This window comes from Anolis carolinensis, unplaced genomic scaffold (genome assembly GCF_035594765.1).
Source record: "Anolis carolinensis isolate JA03-04 unplaced genomic scaffold, rAnoCar3.1.pri scaffold_7, whole genome shotgun sequence".
NCBI lineage: Eukaryota > Metazoa > Chordata > Lepidosauria > Squamata > Dactyloidae > Anolis > Anolis carolinensis.
Window position 1 is genome coordinate 24,900,231 of NW_026943818.1, and position 24,125 is coordinate 24,924,355.

Consider the following 24,125-nt stretch of genomic DNA (forward strand, 5'->3'; position numbering starts at 1 on the left):
AAAATAATAAATGTAATAATACCAATAATAATAGAGAAAAATAATAAATGTACCATATATTCTCGAGTATAAACTGACCCAAATATAAGGCAACCAGGACCCTCACTCGAGTATAAGCTAAGGGGGGCTTTTTCAGTCTTAAAAAAAGGGCTGAAAAACTAGGCTTATACTCGAGTATATACAGTATTTATATTCCGCCCATCTCACCCCGAAGGGGACTCAGGGCAGATCACAAAACATACATACGCGACAAACATTCAGTGCCGTTTATACACAGACAAGACAGACAATTGTACATAGATAGAGGTATATATCTTGGAAATAACTTCACCCAGTCTCTGGGTACATATCCCTTTGGAAATAAATTCCATGAACATGTGGAGACCACCTTTTGAAAACCACTCGTCAAGAAAAGCATGACCCTTCGAACAAGTGATTTTCATAAGCATTCGTGTAATGGCACACAGGTTACTCAGCTGTTCAACTAAAGAACCATGTCTTTGAACTGCCAAGGACAAAAACATGCCACTACCAAAATATATTTGGTTAGCAGAGGATGGTTGTATACACCCCCTTGTAACCTCTTAGTTTAAAATATGCACTCAGAGATTTTTTTAAAAAGTCTTTCTTGAAAAACAACATATCTTGTTTACTCTCAAACATCTTGTATTAATTCACCATACAGACACATTTCTTATTAAGGTTTCAGTTATAGATAGGATCTAGTTCTGTGTGTGTTGAGGACACAAGGTATCATTCTTAATCAATAGTCCATAGTTTTAGGTATGGTTGTACTCACTGGAGTCCATAAGTCATACTTCTCTAATGAAGTCCAAACAGCAACATGCATCCACCTCCACTGAGATGTAAAATACACTGACTACAAAATGTGCATGTCTGAACATGCACAGTACAATCACATGTCTATAACTCCTCCACACCAAAGAGGTAAAGTTAAACTGGCAAATCAACGTACAGGTTAACAAATACATACATTAAAAAATAAATAGTGAAAGTCTTGGGAGGTTGCTGTTTCCAACAACAGTAGTGTCTTGGGTTGTTGTGTGTTTTCCGGGCTGTACGGCCATGTTCCAGAAGCATTCTCTCCTGACATTTTGCTCACATCTATGGCAGGCATCCTCAGAGGTTGTGAGGTAAGTTGGAAAGTTGTGAAAGAAATTCATGGGAAATGGAATGATTTCACGGATGTCTATTAAACAAGGTGTTTACCTTAAGATCAGTTCAGACAACGCTGCGTTAGAGTGTGAAGCTGAGCCAGAGTTCTCTTGTTCATGATTGTGAGGTCTGTTGGAATCTCTGCAAGTGTGAATGATTTCATGGATGTCTGTTAAACAAGTTGTTTACGTTAGATCAGTTCAGGCAACACTGCGTTAGAGTGTGAAGCTTAGTCTGAGTTCTCTTGTTCATGGTTGTGAGGTCTGTTGGAATCCCTGCAAGTGTGAATGATTTCATGGATGTCTATTAAACAAGTTGTTTACGTTAAGATCAGTTCAGGCAACGCTGCGTTAGAGTGTGAAGCTGAGCCTGAGTTCTCTTGTTCATGGTTGTGAGATCTGTTGGAAACTAGGCATTCATCTTCAAACAGTGTCGTTACTCCCACTGAGTCTGAAATTCCCCTTGTGCTGGGCTCATTGGTCAATACTTTCTGTTTCCCTTCCTCTGCCCCATAGGTATCTCATGTTCATGAAGCTGGCGGCCCTTCAGCTCATGCAGCAGAAGGCCAGCAGGCAAGAGAGCGTTGCGAGCCTGGAAAATGGGGGCAGTCCCACCTCTTCCTTTCCAGAGAATGGGGTTGAAGAGGGCGAGAAGTCCCCCTTGGAAGACAGAAGGCTGGGGGACAAAATGGACAGCAAGGGGGAGGACAACGTGGCCGGGCTGGACCAGGTGAAAGAGCTCACCGAGACGATCGCGTCGGACGACGGAGCAGGTACCTGCCCTGGCTGCTTCCTGCATCTTTGATCGGATGAATGACCGTTACAGAACTCACGCTTCTTTCTCTCCCTTGTGCCCAGTGGACCCCAAAAGCAGAGAGGTGATCCAGAATGCATGCAAAGCCGTGGGCTCCATCAGCAGCACGTCCTTTGATATCCGGTTCAACCCAGATATCTTCTCTCCAGGTAAGATGGACATCCAGGTGGAGCCAGAGAAGAGTCGGGTTGGTTTTGAGGGCTGGGAGTGGCTTTTCTAGGAGTTGTAGGATCTATGTTTGATCAATGCGATCTGAGTTCAAATTATTGTTTTATATATTAGTGGTGTTATTTTCTATTGTACTGTGTGTGTTTTTTAATGCGTTGTTTTAGGCACAGTGTGCCAAATGTAAGCTGCCCTTTGGGGAGATGGAGGCAGGGTACAAAAATAACGTTAACTATTATATATATATATATATATATATATATATATATATATATATATGGTAATGAAATTTTGGCCTAGGACAAAACAACAAAACTACACATCCCAGAAACACTAAACTTGGCAGCACAACCCCTCATCTATGCCTCTACGTTCATACAACAAAAAGAAAAGAAAAATAAAGTCCTAATTAGAGGGGGAGGAATAATTGTTTTTATCCAATTGCTGCCAGTTAGAAGGCTAAGCTCCAACCACTTGGTCTCCCAGCAACCCACTCAGCCCAGGAGACAGACAGAGTTAGGCCTCACTTAGGCCTCTTCCACTCTGCCTATAAAATACAGATTATCTGATTTTAACTGGATTATATGGCAGTGTAGATTCAAGGCCCTTCCACACAGCTATATAACCCATTTATAATGGACTTAATGTAAGGTAAAACCTTTACCCTTTACCTTAACTACCACCAATTTCTCAATACTTTATTTCCCATACCACCATACTTCGCCACAGCAACGCGTAGCTGGGCACAGCTAGTATATATATATATATAGAGAGAGAGAGAGTAGAGTCTCACTTATCCAACATTCACTTATCCAACGTTCTGGATTATCCAACACATTTTTGTAGTCAAAGTTTTCAATAAATCATGATATTTTGGTGCTAAATTCGTAAATACAGTAATTACTACATAGCATTATTTTGTATTGAACTACTTTTTCCATCAAATTTGTTGTATAACATGAAGTTTTGATGCTTAATTTGTAAAATCATAACCTAATTTGATGTTTAATAGGCTTTTCCTTAATCCCTCTATTATCCAACATATCCGCTTATCCAATGTTCTGCCGGCCCATTTATGTTGGATAAGTGAGACTCTAATCTAATATATTATATTATTATATATTATTATATATATAGATATGTTGTTATTATATATTATTATATATATAAATGTCATGTGCATAATTAGGACTGAGTTAACAACAACACCACTGGGCCAGATCACACCAAATTTGGCCACGATACTCATCACTTTCCAAGGAGTGACCGTGCAGCTTCAAAACCTGGCTGCTTCATACCTAGGTGAATCCTCTCTAGGCCACCTTGAAGGCCACGAAGAAAACCCCACTTAGGACTACGCCACAGCAATGTGTGACCAGTTTATTTTTATTATTATTAGTATTATTATTATTAAATTTATTATTATTAGTATTATTATCTATATGCAGTAGAGTCTCACTTATCCAAGCTAAACGGGCCAGCAGAAGCTTGGATAAGCGAATATCTTGGATAATAAGGAGGTATTAAGGAAAAGCCTATTAAACATCAAATTAGGTTATGATTTTACAAATTAAGCACCAAAACATCATGTTATACAACACATTTGACAGAAAAAGTAGTTCAATACGCAGTAATGTTATGTAGTAATTACTGTATTTACGAATTTAGCACCAAAATATCACAATATATTGAAAACATTGACTACAAAAATGCCTTGGAAAATCCAGAACCTTGGATAAGCGAGTCTTGGATAAGTGAGACTCTACTCTGTGTGTGTGTGTGTGTGTGTGTATATATATGTCATGTGCATAATTAGGACCGAGTTAACAACAAAACCGCTGGGCCAAATCACACCAAATTTGGCCACGATACTCATCACTTTCCAAGGAGTGACCTTGCAGCTTCAAAGCTTCATACTTTGAGGACTCCATCGTTGACCAACATGAATACCATTGAATACCCTTGCAGCTTCAAAGCCTGGCTTCATACCTAGGAAAGAGAAAGAGAAAAAGGAAGGGGGAGGGAATGAAAGGCGAAGGGAAGAAAAAGAAGGCCGGTGAATCTCATTCCCTCTTCTATTCTCTTCTTTCCGTTCCAATGGGGTGTTTTTCTCTCACCTTCCAGGCGTCCATTTCCCAGAGTCCAGCAAAGAACAGATTCAGGATCAGAAGCGGTTGCTGAAGGACGCGGCCGCTTTCCTGGTTTCCTACCAAATCCCAGGCTTGGTAAGTCGAAAGAGGAGGGTGGAGACTGGAGGCAAGAGAAGGAGGGAACAGAGCCCTCAATTTAGGTCTTTCTTGGGTGTCATTGCCAGAGGTTGCTGCGGGTTTTCTGGGCTGTATGGCCTCCCAACAAAGGATTCCCCCAGGCAGGAGGCAGCCAGGCATTGAAGCAAGGCCATTCAATGCTAATCATGGTGCCCAATTGCCTGCAACAGACAAGAGTTCTTTCTCCCACCCTGGACATCCTTCCACGGATATAGAAACCCCACTTGCCTAGTTTCCAACAGGCCTCACAACCTTTGCAGGTCAAAGACTGCCTCGACCACACCATGCTGCCGATGGACGGGGCCACCCTGGCGGAAGCCATGCACCAGCGGGGCATCAACATGCGCTACTTGGGCAAAGTCGTCGACTTCGTCACCAAGACCCCCGCCCGGACTCAGCTGGATCACATCTACGTAAGCCTCACCGTCCTCCATTTGTCCTTGCTTTACAATCTCGGCCTCTGCTTCCATGGGCAGATTACAAGAACACACATACGGCAAGGATTCAATGCCGTTATACATAATAATCATAATCATAATAATGAAATCCAGCATATATATCTCATTTGCTGTGTCTTTGTGTCAATAATAATAATGATGATAATGATAATATATTGTATATATTCGAGTATAAGCCTAGATTTTTAACCCTTTTTTAAAGACTTATACTCGGGTGAGGGTCCTGTTTGGCTTATATTTGGGTCAACTTATACCCGAGAATATATGGTACATTTATTATTTTACTTCACTTCACTTCACTTTATTTCTTAATTAGTCGCTCTCCACCAGAGTGCTCCGAGCGACTTACAATTTAAAATATCATTCCACAATATAAAAACATTTAACATAAAAACATTCAACCTAAGAACATTCAACCTAAGAACATTCAACCTAAAAACATTCAACAGTGACTATTTGGCAAATTAGATCTGATTTACTTAAATGCACCACCAAACAGCCAAGTCTTGAGCGCCTTTAGAAAAGGTTGCAACTCCGACATTGCTCTAACATATGGAGGCAATGAGTTCCACAGAATTGGAGCATTTTTCTCTATTATTAGTGGTATTACTGTATTACATTTATTATTTTTCTCTATTATTGTTGCTACTATTACATTTATTTTACTCTATTTTATTATTATTAATACATTTATTATTTCACTCTGATCTTATTATTATTATTAATGCATTTATTATTTTACTCTATTTATTATGACTTGTATTATTTTCCTGTATTTATTATTATTATTATTATTACAGGTACTGTATTATTTTACTCTATTTTTATTAAAAGGATACATAAGCACATTTACATTGAAGAAGATGAGAATAATGATTTGATCAGGGCTGGGCAGTCTTATCTTAAATTTGAGCTTTATGTAAATATTCAAAAACATTTAATCTACTGATGCATCAATTAATATAATTTTATTGGTATCTATTTTTATTTCTGAAATTTACCACCCTCGGCTTATACTGGAGTCAATGTTTTCCCAGTTTTTTTGTGGTAAAATTAGGTGCCTCGGCTTATATTCTGATCGGCTTATACTTGAGTATATACGGTACTTTGTTTATATTCCGCTCTGTCTCCCCAAGGGAACTCAGGGCGGATTACAGAACTCACAGACGGCAAGCATTCAATGCCGTTATAAATAATAATAATAATAATAATAATAATAATAATAATAATATACCTTATTTATATTCTGCTCTATCTCCCCGAGGGGACTCAGGGCGGATTACAGAACACACAGACGGCAAGCATTCAATGCCGTTATACATTATTATTATTATTACCACACCCAAGGACATAGTATGACACAGCAAACGAGATATATATGCTGGATCTCATATCACAAAATCACAAGTCGAACACTTCCCATTATTATTATTATTATTATTATTATTATTATTATTATTATTATATTAATCCCAATATTATTACTATTACTGTTATTATTACCGTATATACTCGAGTATAAGTTGACCCGAATATAAGCCGAGGCATCTAATTTTACCACAAACCGGATAAACATTGACGCCAGTATAAGCCAAGAGTGGCAAATTTCAGAAATAAAAATTGATACCAATAAAATAAAATTAATTGAAGCATCTAGTACAATGATGGGCAACCTTTTGCGCTTGGTGTGTCAAAATTCACCAAAAAACCTAGCATGACTTGGGTGGGGTGTCACTTCGAGAGAAAAAAACCTTAATATCACAATATATATAGTTTAAATAACAACAATATATAATTGTAATATATAACTGTATTTAATAAATCAAAAAACTATTTACTGCCATTATTTCCATGTACAAATATCTATGGTACCTAGATATAATATAATAATATACTACAATAATAATAGAATAATAATAAAATTATATATATATATATATATTAAAAAATGTGCATAATTCCCATGGAGTAAACAATAAAACCACTGGACCAAATCACACCAAATTTGGCCACAAAAGACATTAGTCATCCAATCAATCTGCATGTGGCAGCACAAATGGCTAGGTGTGTCAGTGCTGACACGCGTGTCATAGGTTGGCCATCACTGATCTAGTAGATGCAGTTTTCCAGTGCTCCATCATGTTTTCAATAAAGGTGCCAACGTTTTTACTAATCCCGATGGCGCCCAGGCACTTGATGATCCAGCTGTGTGGGAGTGAGTCAAAGGCCTTTTTGTAGTCAATCCACGTCATGTGAAAATTAGCTTTTCGGCTTTTACAGTTCTCCAGAATCATTTTGTCAATTAATTATTATTAATTATTATTATTATTATTCCAATATTATTATTACTATTGCTATTATTATTATTATTATTATTACCCTAAAGATTGTGTTTGGGAATGATCCAAAATGAGATGGCTCCAGCAAGTGGTTTGGATTTATGTGAGTAACCATCCTCTTTAATGGGTGCTCTCTTGCTTTTGTTTGTGTTTTCTCGGGACAGAAAATTGGCATCATGGAAGTGATCACCCGGTCGGCCAAGCACATCTTCAAGCTCTACCTCCAGGTACAGATCGGATTCTCTGACCCCGAACGCCCTTCGCTCGCCTGCCCTTTCCTGCTCCGAGGTGGTGCAGCCGCTCATTAGTCCTTGTGCGACAGTTGCCTAGCAACTCCCACGTACAATCTCATTAAGGCCCGAAACAGGTGCCAGCCTGTGAATATGTGTGTGTGTGAAGGCGAAATGAGTCCCCGCTTGACAACCGTCCTCCCAGCCCCGTCTGTATGTAGCAGTTGGGTTTGTTCCAGAAACGACAACACTTCTGAAAATTCTGCATGCGAGACGGGTGCTTCCGCAATTGTGTGTGTGCAGAATTTTATGAGGGCTCCAACGCACAAGCCGGGTGTGTTGTTATGAGCATTGCTTCACAACCATGTAGGCAAGAAGAGGGGGGCAACATTGCCAAGTCTTTGGGGTTTATTTTTGAACACTATAGAGTATATACCTGGCACAGGTTGTGGATTCACTACAACTCGCATCATGCCCGATGAAGCCCGAGAAACTCCGTCAGTACTTAAAAGTTTGTTATGTTGGGCAATTTTGCCCTGGATGCATCATGGGTGGGGTTCAGTGTGCTCTCTGGCTGTAGGGAGAACTACAACTCCCACTATGGTGAGTCAGCCCCCTCAAATTCCTCCAGTACGTTGAGTTAGTCATGGGTGTCCTGTGCCAAGTTTGGTCCGGGTCCATCATCGGTGGAGATTACAGTTTCCCTGGTTGTGGGTGAACTACAACTCCCAGAAAAGAAGGTCAGTTCCCCCAATAACCCTCTAGTAATCAATTTCCAGCATATCAGGTATGTGTGCCAAGTTTGGCCCAGATCCATTGGTGTTTGAGTTCACAGTGCTCTCTGGATGTAGGTGTAGGTGAACTACAACTGGATGTAAGTGAACTACAACTCCCCCAAATCAAGGTCAATTTCCCCCAAAGACCTCCAGTATTTTTTTGCTGGTCATGGGAGCTCTGTGTGCCAAGTTTGGTCCAATTCTTTGGTGAAGTTCAGAGTGCTCATTGATTGCAGGTGAACTACACATCCCAGTACCTTCAACTCCAAAATGTCCAGGTCAATTCCCCTCAAAACCAACCAGTCTTCAAACTTGGGCATATCAGCTATGCATGCCAAGTTTAGTCCAGATCCATCATGATTTGGGTTCATAGTGCACTCTGGATGTAGGTGAACTACAACTCCCCTAAATCAAGGTCAATTTCCCCCAGAAACATCTAGTATTTTTTGCTGGTCACTTGGACTCTGTGTGCCAAGTCTGGCCCAGATCCATTGGTGTTTGGGTTCACAGTGCTCTCTTGATGTAGGTGTAGGTGAACTACAACTGGATGTAGGTGAACTACAACTCCTATAAATCCTTCCAAAGACCTCCAATATTTTTTTTCTTGGTCCTGAGGGTTCTGTGTGCCAACCTATTTCCGGGTCCACCATTGGTGGAGTTCTATACATCCCAGTCCCTACGATTCCTATAAATCATGGTGAATTCTCCGCAAACCTCTCTAGTGTGTTCAGTTGCTGATCAATTCCTCTGTTTGCTTTATGCCATAGAAAAGAATAGGAAAGGGTTATGGGAGAGGCAGTGGGCGGGGTCATGCAAGGAAATAGCTACAAAGAGAGCCTTTGAGCTCAACCTAGGCACGGTCATAGAGACTTCTCTCCTTTTCCCCCTGCTCCCCTTTGCAGGGTGTAGAGCTCTCTGGGTTGTCGGCCGCCATCAGCCACTTCCTCAACTGCCTCCTCAGCTCCTTCCCCAACCCGGTTGCCCACCTTCCTGCGGACGAGCTGGTCTCCAAGAAGAAGAACAAGAGGAGGAAGAACCGGAACCTGAGTGCCTCAGACAACACCGCCTGGGCCAGCATGAGCCCGCAAGAACTCTGGAAGAACATTTGTTCCGAGGCCAAGAGTTATTTCGACTTCGACCTGCAGTGGTGAGTGAGTCCGGGCCTCCATGGTTGTCAGATTCGGTCGTCATCATGACTCCGGGGAGGAATTATCCATTGTTGATTGAGACGAATCACCTTCCCTGTCTCAATTCCTCCCTCCAACGATCCTGACTGTCTGCCAGGAAGCACGGAATAACTTCACTCCAGACTCCTCCTTATCAGCTGTCAAAGCGGCTCAATCTTTATTTCAGTATTTACACCTATTTACGAGGGTTGTCCAGAAAGTAGATTACGTTTTGGAATTTAAAATGAACAATAGGAGAAAATATTTACCATATGCAGCTGAAAGCCACGCCCAAATACCACTTCTCAACATAAGTCGCCATTCAAATCTAGGCACTTATTATAGCGATGAAAGAGCTTGGCAACTCCTTCCCCACAAACCTCTGCCGCTTGCACCCTCAAAAGGTATAGGAGAAAACATTCACCATATGCAGTTGAAAGCCACACCCAAATACCACTTCTCAACATAGTTGCCATTCAAATCTAGGCACTTACCATAGCGATGAATGAGCTTGGCAACTCCTTCCCCACAAAACTCTGCCGCTTGCATCCTCAAAAAGTATAGGAGAAAACATTCACCATATGCAGTTGAAAGCCACACCCAAATACCACTTCTCAACATAGTTGCCATTCAAATCTAGGCACTTACCATAGCGATGAATGAGCTTGGCAACTCCTTCCCCACAAACCTCTGCCGCTTGCATCCTCAAAAAGTATAGGAGAAAACATTCACCATATGCAGTTGAAAGCCACACCCAGATACCACTTCTCAACATAGTCGCCATTCAAATCTAGGCACTTACCATAGCGATGAATGAGTTTGGCAACTCCTTCCCCACAAAACTCTGCCGCTTGTGTCCTCAACGCAGCGTTTTGGTGACAATGCGCAGCTGCGGAAAGGGGTGACCAGCTGGTTGAGGACGCAAGCGGCAGAGATTTGTGGGGAAGGAGTTACCAAGCTCATTCATTGCTATGATAAGTGCCTAGATTTGAATGGCAACTCTGTTGAGAAGTGGTATTTAGATGTGGCTTTCAACTGCATATGGTAAACGTTTTCTCCTATTGTTCATTTTTAATTCCAAAACGTAATCTACTTTCTGGATAACCCTCGTACAAGACAGATTGGACCAGACTTCATTCGACTACATCAGAGCATGCTGCAGGAGTGGCATTCCACCTTTATCTCAAAACACTCCATCCGGCTAGAAACCGGCACTTCCCAAAGTTACACTCTAGCAATTCATTCCCACTTTATGCATTACTTTATGCTTTATAATCTTAGCACAATTTCACATTATACCAATACGTATACTGACAGAATTTTGATAGTTGAACTTTATCCTCTTTTCTCAGCGAGAGTGTTGACCAAGCAGTGGAGGTTTACAGCTTGCAGAAGATCACCCTCCTCCGCGAGATCTCCCTCAAAACTGGAATCCAGGTGCGGACAATCAATCTTAGACCTCTCCAGACATTTTTATTTCCAACTTAGGAACCCATTGGCAATGACTTTATGCCCTACTATGTCCAAGAATTCTAGTTGGCCCTCTGTAGACATGGATTCCCCATCCAAGGGTGAACCAGGGCTGTTTTGGCGTTCTGCCTGTGCTATGCCTGCATCTGTGTGTTTCAGATCCTGCTGAAAGAGTACAACTTTGATAACCGACACAAGCCAACGTTCACTGAGGAGGACATCCTCAACATCTTCCCGGTTGTGAAACACGTCAACCCCAAAGCTTCGGACGCGTTCCACTTCTTCCAGAGCGGGCAGGCGAAAGTGCAGCAAGGTAGGAAATCAACGATGGCTTCGGGGCCGGGGTTGCCTCGTCCAGATTTCATCCTGGCTGCAGGGATGGGCGACCTAGAGATAATGAACCACAGTGTCTATTCTACTAGTATATAGAACAGGGTGTCAGATTCACACTCAAGCAGGCTCACCAAAACAGCGGGTCCCGTCTCTGGTCACATTCGCAGCTCCAACTTTCTCTCCACACTCCAAACTCCAGAACTCTGGTCCAGTCTAGGAACTGGTCAATCTGGGATCAGTCTGGGCCCATAACCAATTGTCAGTGTAATTACGCAGCGCAGCAGTAGTTGGAGTCAGTGGAATGGAGAACGAAGAGACATCAGACGTTGGTAAAACTATATACAAAGTTTTACTGTACAAGACAAACAGACTTGCAGATAATAGACACAGGACTTGACTCAACTCAGCAGACAGCAGAACAGAACTGAACTGATGCAATCAGTAATGCATACACACTTGTGTCTGGACACTCCCCAGTTCCAGCCACACATCAAGGTCATCACAGCTTCTCAGTAATTAACTCTTTACAGACTATAGTACACTCTGGATGATGCAATCAGTATGCAATACAAACCAAGACACAAATTTAATTTAAACACTACCAATACACAAATCCCACATTAACACAGGGGTCCCCAAACTAAGGCCCAGGGGCCGGATGCGGGCCTCCAAGGTCATTTACCTGGCCCCTGCTCTCAGTTTTAGACTTAGGCTCGCCCAAAATCTGAAATGACTTGAAGGCACTCAACAGCAACAACACTACTTAACTTGACTATCTCATTGGCCAGAAGCAGGCCCACACTCCCACTGAAATCCTGATAGGTTTACTGTATGTTGGAGCCTCCGGTGGCTCAGTGTGTTAAAGCACTGAGCTGCTGAACTTGCGGACCGAAAGGTTGAAGGTTCGAATCTGGGGAGTGGAGTGAGCTCCCGCTGTTAGCCCCAGCTTCTGCCAACCTAGCAGTTCGAAAACATGCAATAGGTACCACTCTGGTGGGAAGGTAATGGCACTCCATGCAGTCATGCCTATGGCCACATGACCTTGGAGGTGTCTACGGACAACGCCGGCTCTTGGGCTTAGAAATGGAGATGAGCACCAACCCCCAGAGTCGGACACGACCGGACTTAACGTCAGGGGAAACTTTTACCTTTTACCTTACTGTATGTTGGTTAAAATTGTTTTTATTTTTAAATATTGTATTGTTCTTTCATTTACTAATATTGTGCTATGATAATAATAGAATATATTGTGTATACATATAATATTGATACGAATATTATAATGTAATACAATATAATACTAATAATAATGCAACATAATAAAATTAATTACAGTAGAGTCTCACTAATCCAAGCCTCGCTTATCCAAGCCTCTGGATTATCTAAGCCATTTTTGTAGTCAATGTTTTCAATATATCGTGATATTTTGGTGCTAAATTCATAAATACAGTAATTACAACATAACATTACTGTGTATTGAACTACTTTTTCTGTCAAATTTGTTGTATAACATGATGTTTTGGTGCTTAATTTGTAAAATCATAACCTAATTTGATGTTTAATAGGCTTTTCCTTAATACCGCCTTATTATCCAAGATATTCGGTTATCCAAGCTTCTGCTGGCCTGTTTAACTTGGATAAGTGAGACTCTACTGTATACATAATATATTAAATGTAATATTACTAATAATATTACAGTTTAGTGGTATACCGGTAGTACAATATAGTAATATATATAATGCTAATGTTGTGCTATGCCATTAATATAATATATTGTACTAGCTGTGCCCGGCCACGCGTTGCTGTGGCGAAGTATGGTGGTATGGGAAATAAAGTATTGAGGAATTGGTGGTAGTTAAGGTAAAGGGTAAAGGTTTTCCCTGACATTAAGTGCAGTCGTGTCTGAGTCTGGGGGTTGGTGCTCATCTCCATTTCTAAACCGAAGAGCCGGCCTTGTCCGTAGACTCCTCCAAGGTCATGTGGGATGACTGCATGGAGCGGCAGCAATTGGATAAAAACAAATTAGATAATCTGTGGAAGAGGCCTAAGAGAGGCCTAAGTCTGCCTGTCCCCTCGGCTGAGTTGGTTGCTAGGAGACCAAGTGGGCAGAGATTAGCCCTGTAACTGGCAGCAATTGGATAAAAACAATTATTCCTTTCCCTCTAATTAGGACTTTATTTTTCTTTTCTTTTTGTTGTATCAACCTAGAGGCATGGATGATGGGTTGTGTTGTCAAATTTCGAGGTTGGGGGGCCTGTAGTTTTGTTGTTTTGTTGGTCGCCGTGATGCCATCACTCATTTATATATATATAGATGTACATACAACCTGTAAGCTGATCTTGAGTCCCCTTCGGGGCGAGAGAGGACAGGGTTTAAATGTAGTAAATAAATAAAGAATTGTTGTTGGGAGGGGTTTTTTTTGCACTACAAATAAGACATGTGCAGTGTGCATAGGAATTTGTTCAGTTTTTTTTTTTTCAAATGATAATTCGACCCCTCAGTAGTCTCAGGGACCATGAACCCGCCCTCTACTTTAAAAGTTTGAGGACCCTAGATATAGAATCATAGAGTTGTAAAAGACCCCAAAGGCCAACTCCCTTCTTCCAGGCAAAAAAACACCATCAAAGCCCTCCTGACTTCTCATACCATCAGACAGTTCTTCCTCATGTTTAGATGGAATCTTTTCTCCCGCACATCCACATGTGCATTTAGGACTGGGAAAACTAGGCATGTGCATCTAGGATGGGTGGCACCGAAACTTCGTCACAGTAAGAGCTATTGAACAGGGGAATCTGCCACTTCCTTGGCATCTGGTGGAGACCCCTTCTCTGTGTTCGAATTTTCTGGGTGTTGGGGAAAACTATCCAAAAACAACATAACATCCAAAAATATGCAGAAACAGAATACCGTATATACCCGAGTATAAGCCTACCCGAATATAAGCCAAAGCACCTAATTTTACCACAAAAAAACTGGGAAAACATTGACTCCAGTATAAGCCGAGATACCAATAAAATTACATTAAATGAGGCATCAGTACAGTGTTCCTTCACTACTTCGCGGTTCACTTTTTGCAGATTCGCTGTTTCGTGATTTTTCAATAAACTCTAAAACAGGGGTCCCCAAACTTTTTAAGCAGAGGGCCGGTCCACAATTCTTCAGACTGTTGAGTGGCCAAATTATCATTTGAAAAAAAATACAAACAAATTCCTATGCACACTGCACATGTCTTATTTGTAGTGCAACAACAACAACAATGAAAGAACAATACAATATTTAAAAATGAAAACAATTTTAACCAACATACATTTATCAGGATTTCAATGGAAAGTGTGGGCCTGCTACTGGCCAATGAGATAGTCAAGTTAATTAGGATTGTTGTTGTTGTGTGCCTTCAAGTCATGTCAGGCCGATCCTAAGTCTAAAATTAATTATTTATTTACTGCATTTATTTGCTACATTTATTTACTACATTTATATGCCACCCTTCTCACCCCGAAAGGGACTCAGAGCAGCTGTATGTACATACAATATATTATATTATTAGCATAGCACAATATTAGCATTATATATTACTATATTGAACTATACCACTATACTATTATATAATACTAACTGTGCCCAGCCACGCGTTGCTGTGGTGTTGTCTGATGATGTGTGTATTTTATAGGCAGTGTGGAAGAGGTCTAAGTGAGACCTAATTCTGCCTGTCCCCTGGGCAGAGTGGGTTGCTAGGAGACCAAGTGGGCTGAGCTTAGCCTTCTAACTGGCAGCAATTGGATAAAAATAATTATTCCTCTCCCTCTAATTAGGACTTTATTTTTCTTTTCTTTTTGTTGTATCAACCTAGAGGCATGGATGAGGGGTTGTGCTGTCAATTTTCGATCTTGTGGGGTGTTTAGTTTTGTTGTTTTGTCGGTCGCCAGGATTCCATCACTCTTTTATATATAGAGAAGATGCAATATATAACATATAATTAATATTATTATATGGTATTACTATTAGTATTATATTGTATAACATAAGATTATTATCAATATTATATGTATATACAATATATTATATTATTAAAACTGATATAAAAATATTATATTATAAAACTGAGAGCGGGGGCCAGGTAAATGACCTTGGAGGGCCGCATCCGGCCCCCGGGCCTTAGTTTGGGGACCCCTGCTCGAAAAGACTCATAAAAAATTACAATTTACAGCCTAAGGAAGGGAGGAAGGAGAAGCCAAAAGGAGAGAAAAGGAGCCCAAGCGGCAACGGGAGGAGAAAGAAGCAATTTATCAACACACGATTGGTTGATAAAGACTTAAAATAGTGTATAACTACTAAAATAATGTACAAATTTTAAAATAAATATTGTGTCCCTACTTTGCGGATTTTCACTTAATGCAGGTGGTCCTGGAACCTAACCCCAGCGATAAGTGAGGGAACACTGTAGTTTAAATGTTTTGAATCTTTACATCGAACTGTAATTTATGACTGTTCAGCTCTGATTACATCATTATTTTCATCTTCTTCAATATAAATGTGCTTATGTATCCTTTTAATAATAGGGTGAAATAATAAATGTAATAACAATAATAATAAATGCAGTAAAATAATAAATGTAATAATAAATAGAGTAAAATAATACATGTATTAATAATAATAAAAATAGAGTAAAATAAATGTAAAAGTATCAACAATAATAGAGTAAAATAATAAATGTAATAATAATTAATAGAGTAAAATAATAAATGTAACAATACCAATAATAATAGAGAAAAATTATTATTATTATTATTATTATTATTATTATTATTATTATTATTATTATTATTATTATTATTATTTACAGCATTTATATTCCGCCCTTCTCACCCCAAAGGGGACTCAGGGTGGATCACATTACACATATAGGCAAACATTCAATGCCTTTTAACATAGAACAAACAAACATAGGCTTCGAGCGGGCCTCGAACTCAAGACCTCCTGGTCAGAGTGATTCATTGCAGCTGGTTACAGCTGGCTTGCTCTCCCGCCTGCGCCACAAGTATATATACTATATATACTTGAGTATAAGCCGACCTGAATATAAGCCCACCAAGACCCTCACCCGAGTATAAGCCGAGGAGGGTTTTTTTTTCAGTCCTAAAAAAGGGCTGAAAAACTAGGTTTATGCTCGAGTATATATAGTATTTACAGTTGAGCATTCAGCTCACAGCAAGCAGAGCATGAAGTGCCACGTGGCTGTAAAGAATTTAGAGCTTAAGAGGCAAAAATCTAGAGTTCTGCCTTTAAAATCACAAAAGGGGTTGAATCCCAACACTCTGGAGGTTTTTCAACATAGGCTGGATGGCCATCTGTTGAGAGTGCTTGGATTGTGTCCTCCTGGGTTTGGGCTGGATGACCCTCAGAGTCTTTTCCAACTCTTGTGATTCTTATTCAATAATTCTGGCATTCTACATAAATTGGCGGAAATGTGTTGTTGTTTTCCCTTTTGTGTATCTCAGGTTTCCTGAAGGAAGGGTGTGAGCTGATCGGCGAGGCCTTAAACCTGTTCAACAATGTGTATGGTGCGATGCACGTGGAAATCTGTGCCTGCCTGCGGCTTTTGGCCCGCCTGAATTACATCATGGGGGACTACTCAGAGGTATGGGGCTAGTGGTTGGTGATGTGCCCCCAGGAACAGTATAATTTCTCCAGCGGTGTGGGGCATAGACATGCTGTGATAATGCGGCATGTCTCATTCAGAGCCACATCCACTCTTTTAACGTGGTGAGATGTATTCCACACTGGGCATGCGTATTCAGCAGCAGAGTAACCAAGTGCAAAGGCAGATGTCTCCACTGTGTCTGGTTATGATCCCCAGGTTGTGCCAGTCAGCTTTCATATGATATTACTTCTAGCACCCACTTTTTGCTTGATAAAAGTCAGAGCACGGACCAGTGTGACTCCCAAGTATTTTGTTGTGCTGCAATGTTCCAGTGGGATTCCTTTCCAGGTCATTCTCAGAGCTTGAGATGCTTGTCTGTTCTTAAGAAAGCACACCTCTGTGTTTTAGAAGGATTAGGAATCAGCTGATTTCCCCTGTAATAGGCAGTAAGAGCAGCTAAAGCTTCTGTCCAACCATTTCAAAGCTCCCTGCTTGGGCAGTGATGGCACAATCGTCAGCATAGATGCATTGGCTGGTCGTTTGTGTAAATGTTGAACGGCAAGCTGTTCTTCTGTTTTCGCCATCTGCTTCTCTGACTCTGGAACTCAACAAAAAAGCTCCTGTTCTGTAGCAGATTTCCTATGAAGCAGGTGGGGCGGTAGTCCTTTGTGATGTTATAAATACGAGGGTTATCCAGAAAGTAGATTACGTTTTGGAATTTAAAATGAAAAAGGTATAGGAGAAAACATTTACCATATGCAGTTGAAAGCCACACCCAAATACCACTTCTTAACATAGTCGCCATTCAAATCTAGGCACTTATCATAGCGATGAATGAGCTTGGCAACTCCTTCCACACAAAACTCTGCCGCTTGCGTCCTCAACGCAGCATTTTGGTGACAATGCGCAGCTGTTTCCTCGAAAATAAGACATATTAATTTTTGCTCCCACAGATGCGCTAGGTCTTATTTTCAGGGGATGTCTTAGTTTTCCATGAAGAAGAATTCACATTTATTGTTGAACAAATATATATACTGTACAGTAGTTGTCATCACAAACCAGCATAACTAGACAAACTGAATCCTATCAAGAATTTCTTGTTACTACCATTATTTCCATGTACAACACTCTATGATACGCACATTTACTGATCCTGCAGGCTCTGGTGTTCTATTTGGCGGGCATGCTTACAAACAAAAACTTTGCTAGGTCTTACTTCTGGGGAAGCCTTATATTTAGCAATTCAGCAAAACCTCTACTTGGTCTTATTTTCTGGGGATGTCTTAGTTTAGGGGAAACAGGGTAGTCGCCATTCAAATCTAGGCACTTCTCATAGCGATGAATGAGCTTGGCAACTCCTTCCCCGCAAAACACTGCTGCTTGCTTCCTCAACCAGCCGGTCACCTCTTTGCGCAGCTGCGCATCGTTGCCAAAATGCAGCATTGAGGACGCAAGCGGCAGAGTTTTGTGGGGAAGGAGTGGCCAAGCTAATTCATCGCTATGGTAAGTGCCTAGATTTGAATGGCGACTATGTTGAGAAGTGGCATTTGGGTCTGGCTTTCAACTGCATATGGTCAATGTTTTCTCCTATAATTTGTTCATTTTTAATTCCAAAATGTAATCTACTTTCTGGATAACCCTCATGTTTAATTGTTCTGTTAGATAATCTGTTTGGAAAATCTTCCATCTTGGTTTCCTGACAATGTAGCGTTTGGGCCTTTTCCTTCTTTTTTAGGCCTTAAGTAATCAACAGAAAGCGGTGCTAATGAGTGAGAGAGTCCTTGGCATAGAGCATCCCAACACAATCCAAGAATATGTAAGTAACCTTCAGGAGGTTTGATGTAAGAGAGTCTACCTTTCCCCCTCCCCATGAACCCCGGTGTCACCTTCAAACACACTAGAAGTTCCTTCCTGGTCCCCTTTGGTCAGACTTCCTTCTTTCCACTTCCTCCCTGTGGAGTTCATAGAGTCCTCTTAGGGAAGAAAAGAGGTGGTTTTACCAGTCCCTTCCTCTGAAATGTAGTCTACAGCACCTTGTATTCCTTGCTACCTATTCTCATTCAATCCTAACCAGGACTTCCAAGATCAGGTGGGACCTGGTGCCATTAAGGTCGACTTGCCATGAGACATTGACCCCTTTCTCCTCTCCAGATGCACCTTGCTTTGTACTGCTTTGCAAATAGCCAGCTGAGCACAGCCCTCAATTTACTGTACCGCGCACGCTACCTCATGCTGTTGGTGTTTGGCGAAGATCACCCAGAAATGGCTCTCCTGGATGTAAGTAGATGCCTTGGGACATCCGTTGTGGTCAAAGGCTGTTCAACCTCAAGGCGAACTAGGCACTTGCTTGTGGCGCCATTCTGTAGGGGGCGCAGTTGAGGCGCTCCCGAGTGTGCGTGCATGCGCACTCCCGCCTCCTCTCGGCTTCAGTCCGGGCCCACTCAGCAGGCCGAAGCATTTAATGGCCTTGCAGATTCAAAGCCTGGCTGCTTCCTCCCGGGGGCATCCTTGGTTGGGAGGTGTTAGCTGGCCCTGATTGTTTCCTGTCTGGAATTCCCCTGTTTTCAGAGTGTTGTTCTTTCTTTAGGCTTTTCCTTAATCCCTCCTTATTATCCAACATTTTTGCTTATCCAACATTTTTATTTTTCAGTGATTGGTTTGGGGGGGGGGGGCGCCAAAATTCTGTTCGCCTACACTTGAAAATTACCTTGGGCCGTCCCTGGTTGTGGTTTCTTTGGACTTCTTTTTCCCTTCTTGTTGGCAGTGTTTACAATTGTACTTTTGGTATCTCACTTTAAAAAAAAGCTCCCTTGTAACCACCTTATAATTGTTACTGCTTCTGCTGGACTTAAGAGCTGTATTTGGGAGTCAGAAAGGTAAGATGAAAAGCAATGTCCAAACAGCAATAGGAAAAAAAATACGTTTAAAAGACAATAGTCCATGCAGCAATAGTCCATGTTTGTTTATTTATTTATTTACAGCATTTATATTCCGCCCTTCTCACCCCGAAGGGGACTCAGGGCGGATCACATTACACATATAGGCAAACATTCAATGCCTTTTAACATAGAACAAAGACAAACAAACATAGGCTCCGAGCGGGCCTCGAACTCATGACCTCCTGGTCAGAGTGATTCATTGCAGTGATTCATTGCAGCTGCTCTCCAGCCTGTGCCACAGCCCAAGCTTCTGTTCAAAGATGACATGGTACAACAAAAAACCAGGAATCAAAACATAGCCATAAAGCCACAACCAGGAATACAGGAACGTCTCTTAAAATATGAATCCATGAACATGAGTATCAGACTTTCCCAAAAACGTGGAACTAGACCCAAGATCCACATGGTAACGCAGCGTTGCCTGATCTGGCCCTCAAGTAAACAATCCCTTAATTTAAGGACCCCACAGAGCCTCTGGCATCTGCTTTGTAGTTTCAAGGATTTCTCATGAATTTTCTGAGAAAGCAGCGATCTGGCTCCCTCCTTCCAAAGAACGAGTCTCCAACTTCTACTAACTTCAGTTGTGTTCCCAGGGGAAAGATCGCTCTCTTCCAGCTCCTTATCTGGCGTTGCTAAGGAACGACTAGGGGAAAGGTCCTCACTAGCATCAGATGCTGCAGCATCTTGCTCTCTGCTCTGTAGCTGTGTCACTTTTACTAGACACAGAACCATTCTCCTGAGCAGAATCCTGATCTAAAATCCCCTCATTTCCATCACTGGAAAACCCATCAGTCCTCACAAATTCTGGTAGCACAAACCCTCTTTTTCAACTACTACAGCAAGGGCAATGGCAGCTGGGATGGAGGGAAGACCTTTCAGCTGCTCCGTGGCCAATCTATATATCTAAATATCTAATCTAAATCTAATCTAAATCTAATCTAAATCTAAATCCATAATAAAAGCGAAAACCCGTATTTGTGTATGTGGCACGGGTGTCTGTTCACACAGACAGCCTCCAGCCTCCATAAACAGGCTCTAGTTCCCAGGGTTAAGAATCTAGCAAGTCACTCTTTTCCACTGACATTGCGGTTACAGCGAGTGCCATGAACATGCAGCCCAGCCCCTGCCAATGTCCTTCCCAAACACTACAGCCCACCACCCAAGGAATGCTTTCGTTTGGGGACCATTTCATCCTAGATTGTGCCTTTTCCTCCCCCACAGGCAGGCATCCCAGGGTTCTCCATTGGTGTGGAATTTGCATGGCCCCGCCCACTGCCCTTCTCTTTCAAATATGTCTGCCTAACAAACACAGCAGAACTGAGCAGGAACTAAACTTACTGGAGGAGTTTAGGGATTGACTCCACATGCTGGAAGTTGTAGTTCACCCTGCATCAAGTCAGAGCCCTGTCACTCCTACTGGGGAATGTAGAGGAGTTGTAGTTCACCTACACCCAGAATGCTATGAACCCAAACAATGATGGGTCTGGACCAAACTTGCCATGCATCCCCGATATGCCCAGATTTGAATACTGGTGGTTTGGAGGGGAATTGGTCTGGACATTTGGGAGTAGTAGGTACTGGGATTTATAGTTTACTTGCAATGAATGAGCACTTCGAACCCCACCGATGATGGACCAGGACCAAACCTGGCACACAGAACCCCCATAACCAAAAGAACATATTGGACAAGTTTGGGGAAAAGGGAGTTATAGTTCACCTGCATCCAGAGAAACAGTGACCCCCACCGACAATGGACCGGGACCAAACTTTGCACAGAAAAGCCTCCTGACCAACTGAACATACTGCAGGGGTTTGTGGAAATGGGCCTTGATTTTGGGAGCTGTAGTTCACCTGCATCCAAAGAGCACTGAACCCAGAAGACGACGGATCTGGATCAAACTTGGCACACAGACTCAACATAGCCTGCTGTGGATACTGACAGGTGTTTAGGGACAATTGCCCCGGGAATCTGGGAGTTGTAGTACTTCATCCCCATCCAGAGAGCACTGCAGCCAACGACAGATCTGGACCACACTTGGTACACAGACCCACAATGGCCAACTCTGAATACTGGCAGGGTTTGGGAGGATTGACCCACGATTCTGGGAATTGTAGTTCACCCACTCCAAACTGAGAATACCTAACAATCAAAGACAAATACTGCCTTTTTCAAATAACTCGGGCATTGCTGGGTTCCTAAGCTAGTATATAATGAAGCTGAGTGTTTGGAGCACAACTTCCATGCCGGGTTTCCCAGTCTTCGGTAGCTTGGATGTGGGCAGACTTACCCTCAAGGATGCCCCTGCCTTGTCTAACCATATCTGATTTCTTCTCTGTAGAACAACATTGGCTTGGTCCTCCACGGAGTGATGGAGTACGACCTCTCCCTGCGGTTTCTGGAGAATGCGCTCGCGATCAACTCTAAGTACCATGGCAGCAAGTCCCTGAAAGTTGCACTGAGGTGAGGGCTCTGCTTCTATTGAGGGTTCGCAGGGCGAAATGTCCCCCCCCCCCACACACACACACACATAACCCATATGTTGCACCCCAGGCCTGGAAACGCCCATGACCACTGCACCACCCAAGAGTCCAGGAATATATTGTAAAGAACAAAACAAAGCATATAAAATCAGGAATAAGAAAGGAAAATATATAATCCAAAAAGGTTTAGCAATAATCCAAGGTGACAAAGTCCAGGAACAGCCAGGAATTACAGATACAGCATAAGTCCACAATCAGGAAGATATAACTTGTAATAATCTATATATATATATATGAGTGATGGAATCCTGGCGACCGCCAAAATAACAAAACTAAACACCCCACAACCTCGAAAATTGACAACACAACCCATCATCCACGCCTCTAGGTTGATACAACAAAAAGAAAAGAAAAATAAAGTCCTAATTAGAGGGAGAGGAAGAATTGTGTTTTATCCAATTGCTGCCAGTTAGAAGGCTAAGCTCCGCCCACTTGGTTTCCTAGCAACCCACTAGGAAACAGGCAGAGTTAGGCCTCACATAGGCCTCTTCCACACTGCCTATAAAATACAGATTATCAGATTTTAACTGGATTAGATGGCAGTGTAGACTCAAGTCCCTTCTACAAAGCTATATAACCCATTTATAATCTTATAGTATCTGCTTTAACTGGATTATCTGGACTCCACACCTTTACCCTTTACTTTAACTACCACCAATTCCTCAATACTTTATTTCCCATACCACCATACTTCGCCACAGCAACGCGTGGCCGGGCACAGCTAGTAATAATAATAATAATAATAATAATAATAATAATAATAATAATAATAATAATAATAATAACTTTATTCTTATACCCCGCCCCATCTCCCCAAAGGGATCGGGGCGGCTTACATGGGGCCTTGCCCAACACAACAATGTAACAACAACAAGAAGACAATAAAACAAATATCCCAACAATAAAACATCAGCATCAATAAAACAGTCATAAAAATCAACATACAGAATAAAATGTTAAAAACAGGAGACCAATACACGAATCTGGGCCAAAGTGCAGAATATTTCAAAATGGGGAGAGGTAGTTTCACAGCTAAAATAGTCAATAAAGTGCAATATAATACTGGCAAAGCATCACCGATGGAGCTATTGTTGAATGGGCAGATAAATCGAACCTACAACGATTAATCATCGAAGGCTGAGCCTCTCCCCTAGTCCAAGATGCAGGGTTGGGAGGGGGAGGTGGGCGGGGCCACAAATGGGCGGCCAGGACTGGAATGGGCGGAGTTATGAGCTCTGAGTCAGGGCTAAGCTTCTATCCCTGTCCTGCGGTGCCTGCCAGGACACGGGGGCGGGGCTAGAGGAGGGGGCGGGGCCTCATCCCGTGCCGGACAGGGCTGAACCTCTCTACCCCGCCCCCGTGTTCTAACAAGCGCCTCAGGGGAGGTATACAGACGCTCAGCCCTGTTGGGAAGAGGCCCCACCCCTAGCCCCGCCCTTTAGTCCTAAAAGGCCTCTCAGGAGAGATATAGAGGCTCAGCCCTGTCTTGGGCTCTTGGGAAGAGGCCCCGCCCACTCCTCTAGCTCCGCCCCCTGTGTCCTGAGATGCTTGTTGGGACACAGAGGGCGGTAGTGCCCACTTTGGGAATCCCTGAGCCATAGATGTCTACTCTGAGATGCATCTGGATACATAATTCCAACATATATAAGTGTTTTATCCTCTCCCCTCCTCCTTCTTTCCTGCAGCCACCACCTGGTCGCCCGGGTGTACGAGAGCAAAGCCGAATTCCGATCTGCTCTGCAGCACGAAAAGGAAGGCTACACCATCTATAAGAATCAGGTTTGTTCGGCCTTCTCTCGGTTCAAGCATCC

General features: G+C 42.2%; 1 protein-coding gene across 3 annotated transcripts in view; it reads left to right on the forward strand.

The window, feature by feature from the left end:
* The window catches only part of cluh (clustered mitochondria homolog), an 83,414-nt gene that overhangs the window by 53,678 nt on the left and 5,611 nt on the right, over positions 1-24,125 (forward strand). For all 3 annotated transcript variants that reach the window (XM_008122650.3, XM_008122649.3, XM_008122648.3), the window contains exons 11-23: positions 1,692-1,948; positions 2,034-2,138; positions 4,279-4,379; positions 4,682-4,834; positions 7,383-7,445; positions 9,127-9,371; positions 10,743-10,827; positions 11,020-11,173; positions 16,692-16,831; positions 18,570-18,650; positions 18,986-19,111; positions 22,113-22,234; positions 24,000-24,093. In XM_008122650.3, coding sequence (XP_008120857.2) covers positions 1,692-1,948; positions 2,034-2,138; positions 4,279-4,379; positions 4,682-4,834; positions 7,383-7,445; positions 9,127-9,371; positions 10,743-10,827; positions 11,020-11,173; positions 16,692-16,831; positions 18,570-18,650; positions 18,986-19,111; positions 22,113-22,234; positions 24,000-24,093 — 1,726 coding nt within the window. The remainder of the gene's footprint in view (positions 1-1,691; positions 1,949-2,033; positions 2,139-4,278; positions 4,380-4,681; positions 4,835-7,382; positions 7,446-9,126; positions 9,372-10,742; positions 10,828-11,019; positions 11,174-16,691; positions 16,832-18,569; positions 18,651-18,985; positions 19,112-22,112; positions 22,235-23,999; positions 24,094-24,125) is intronic.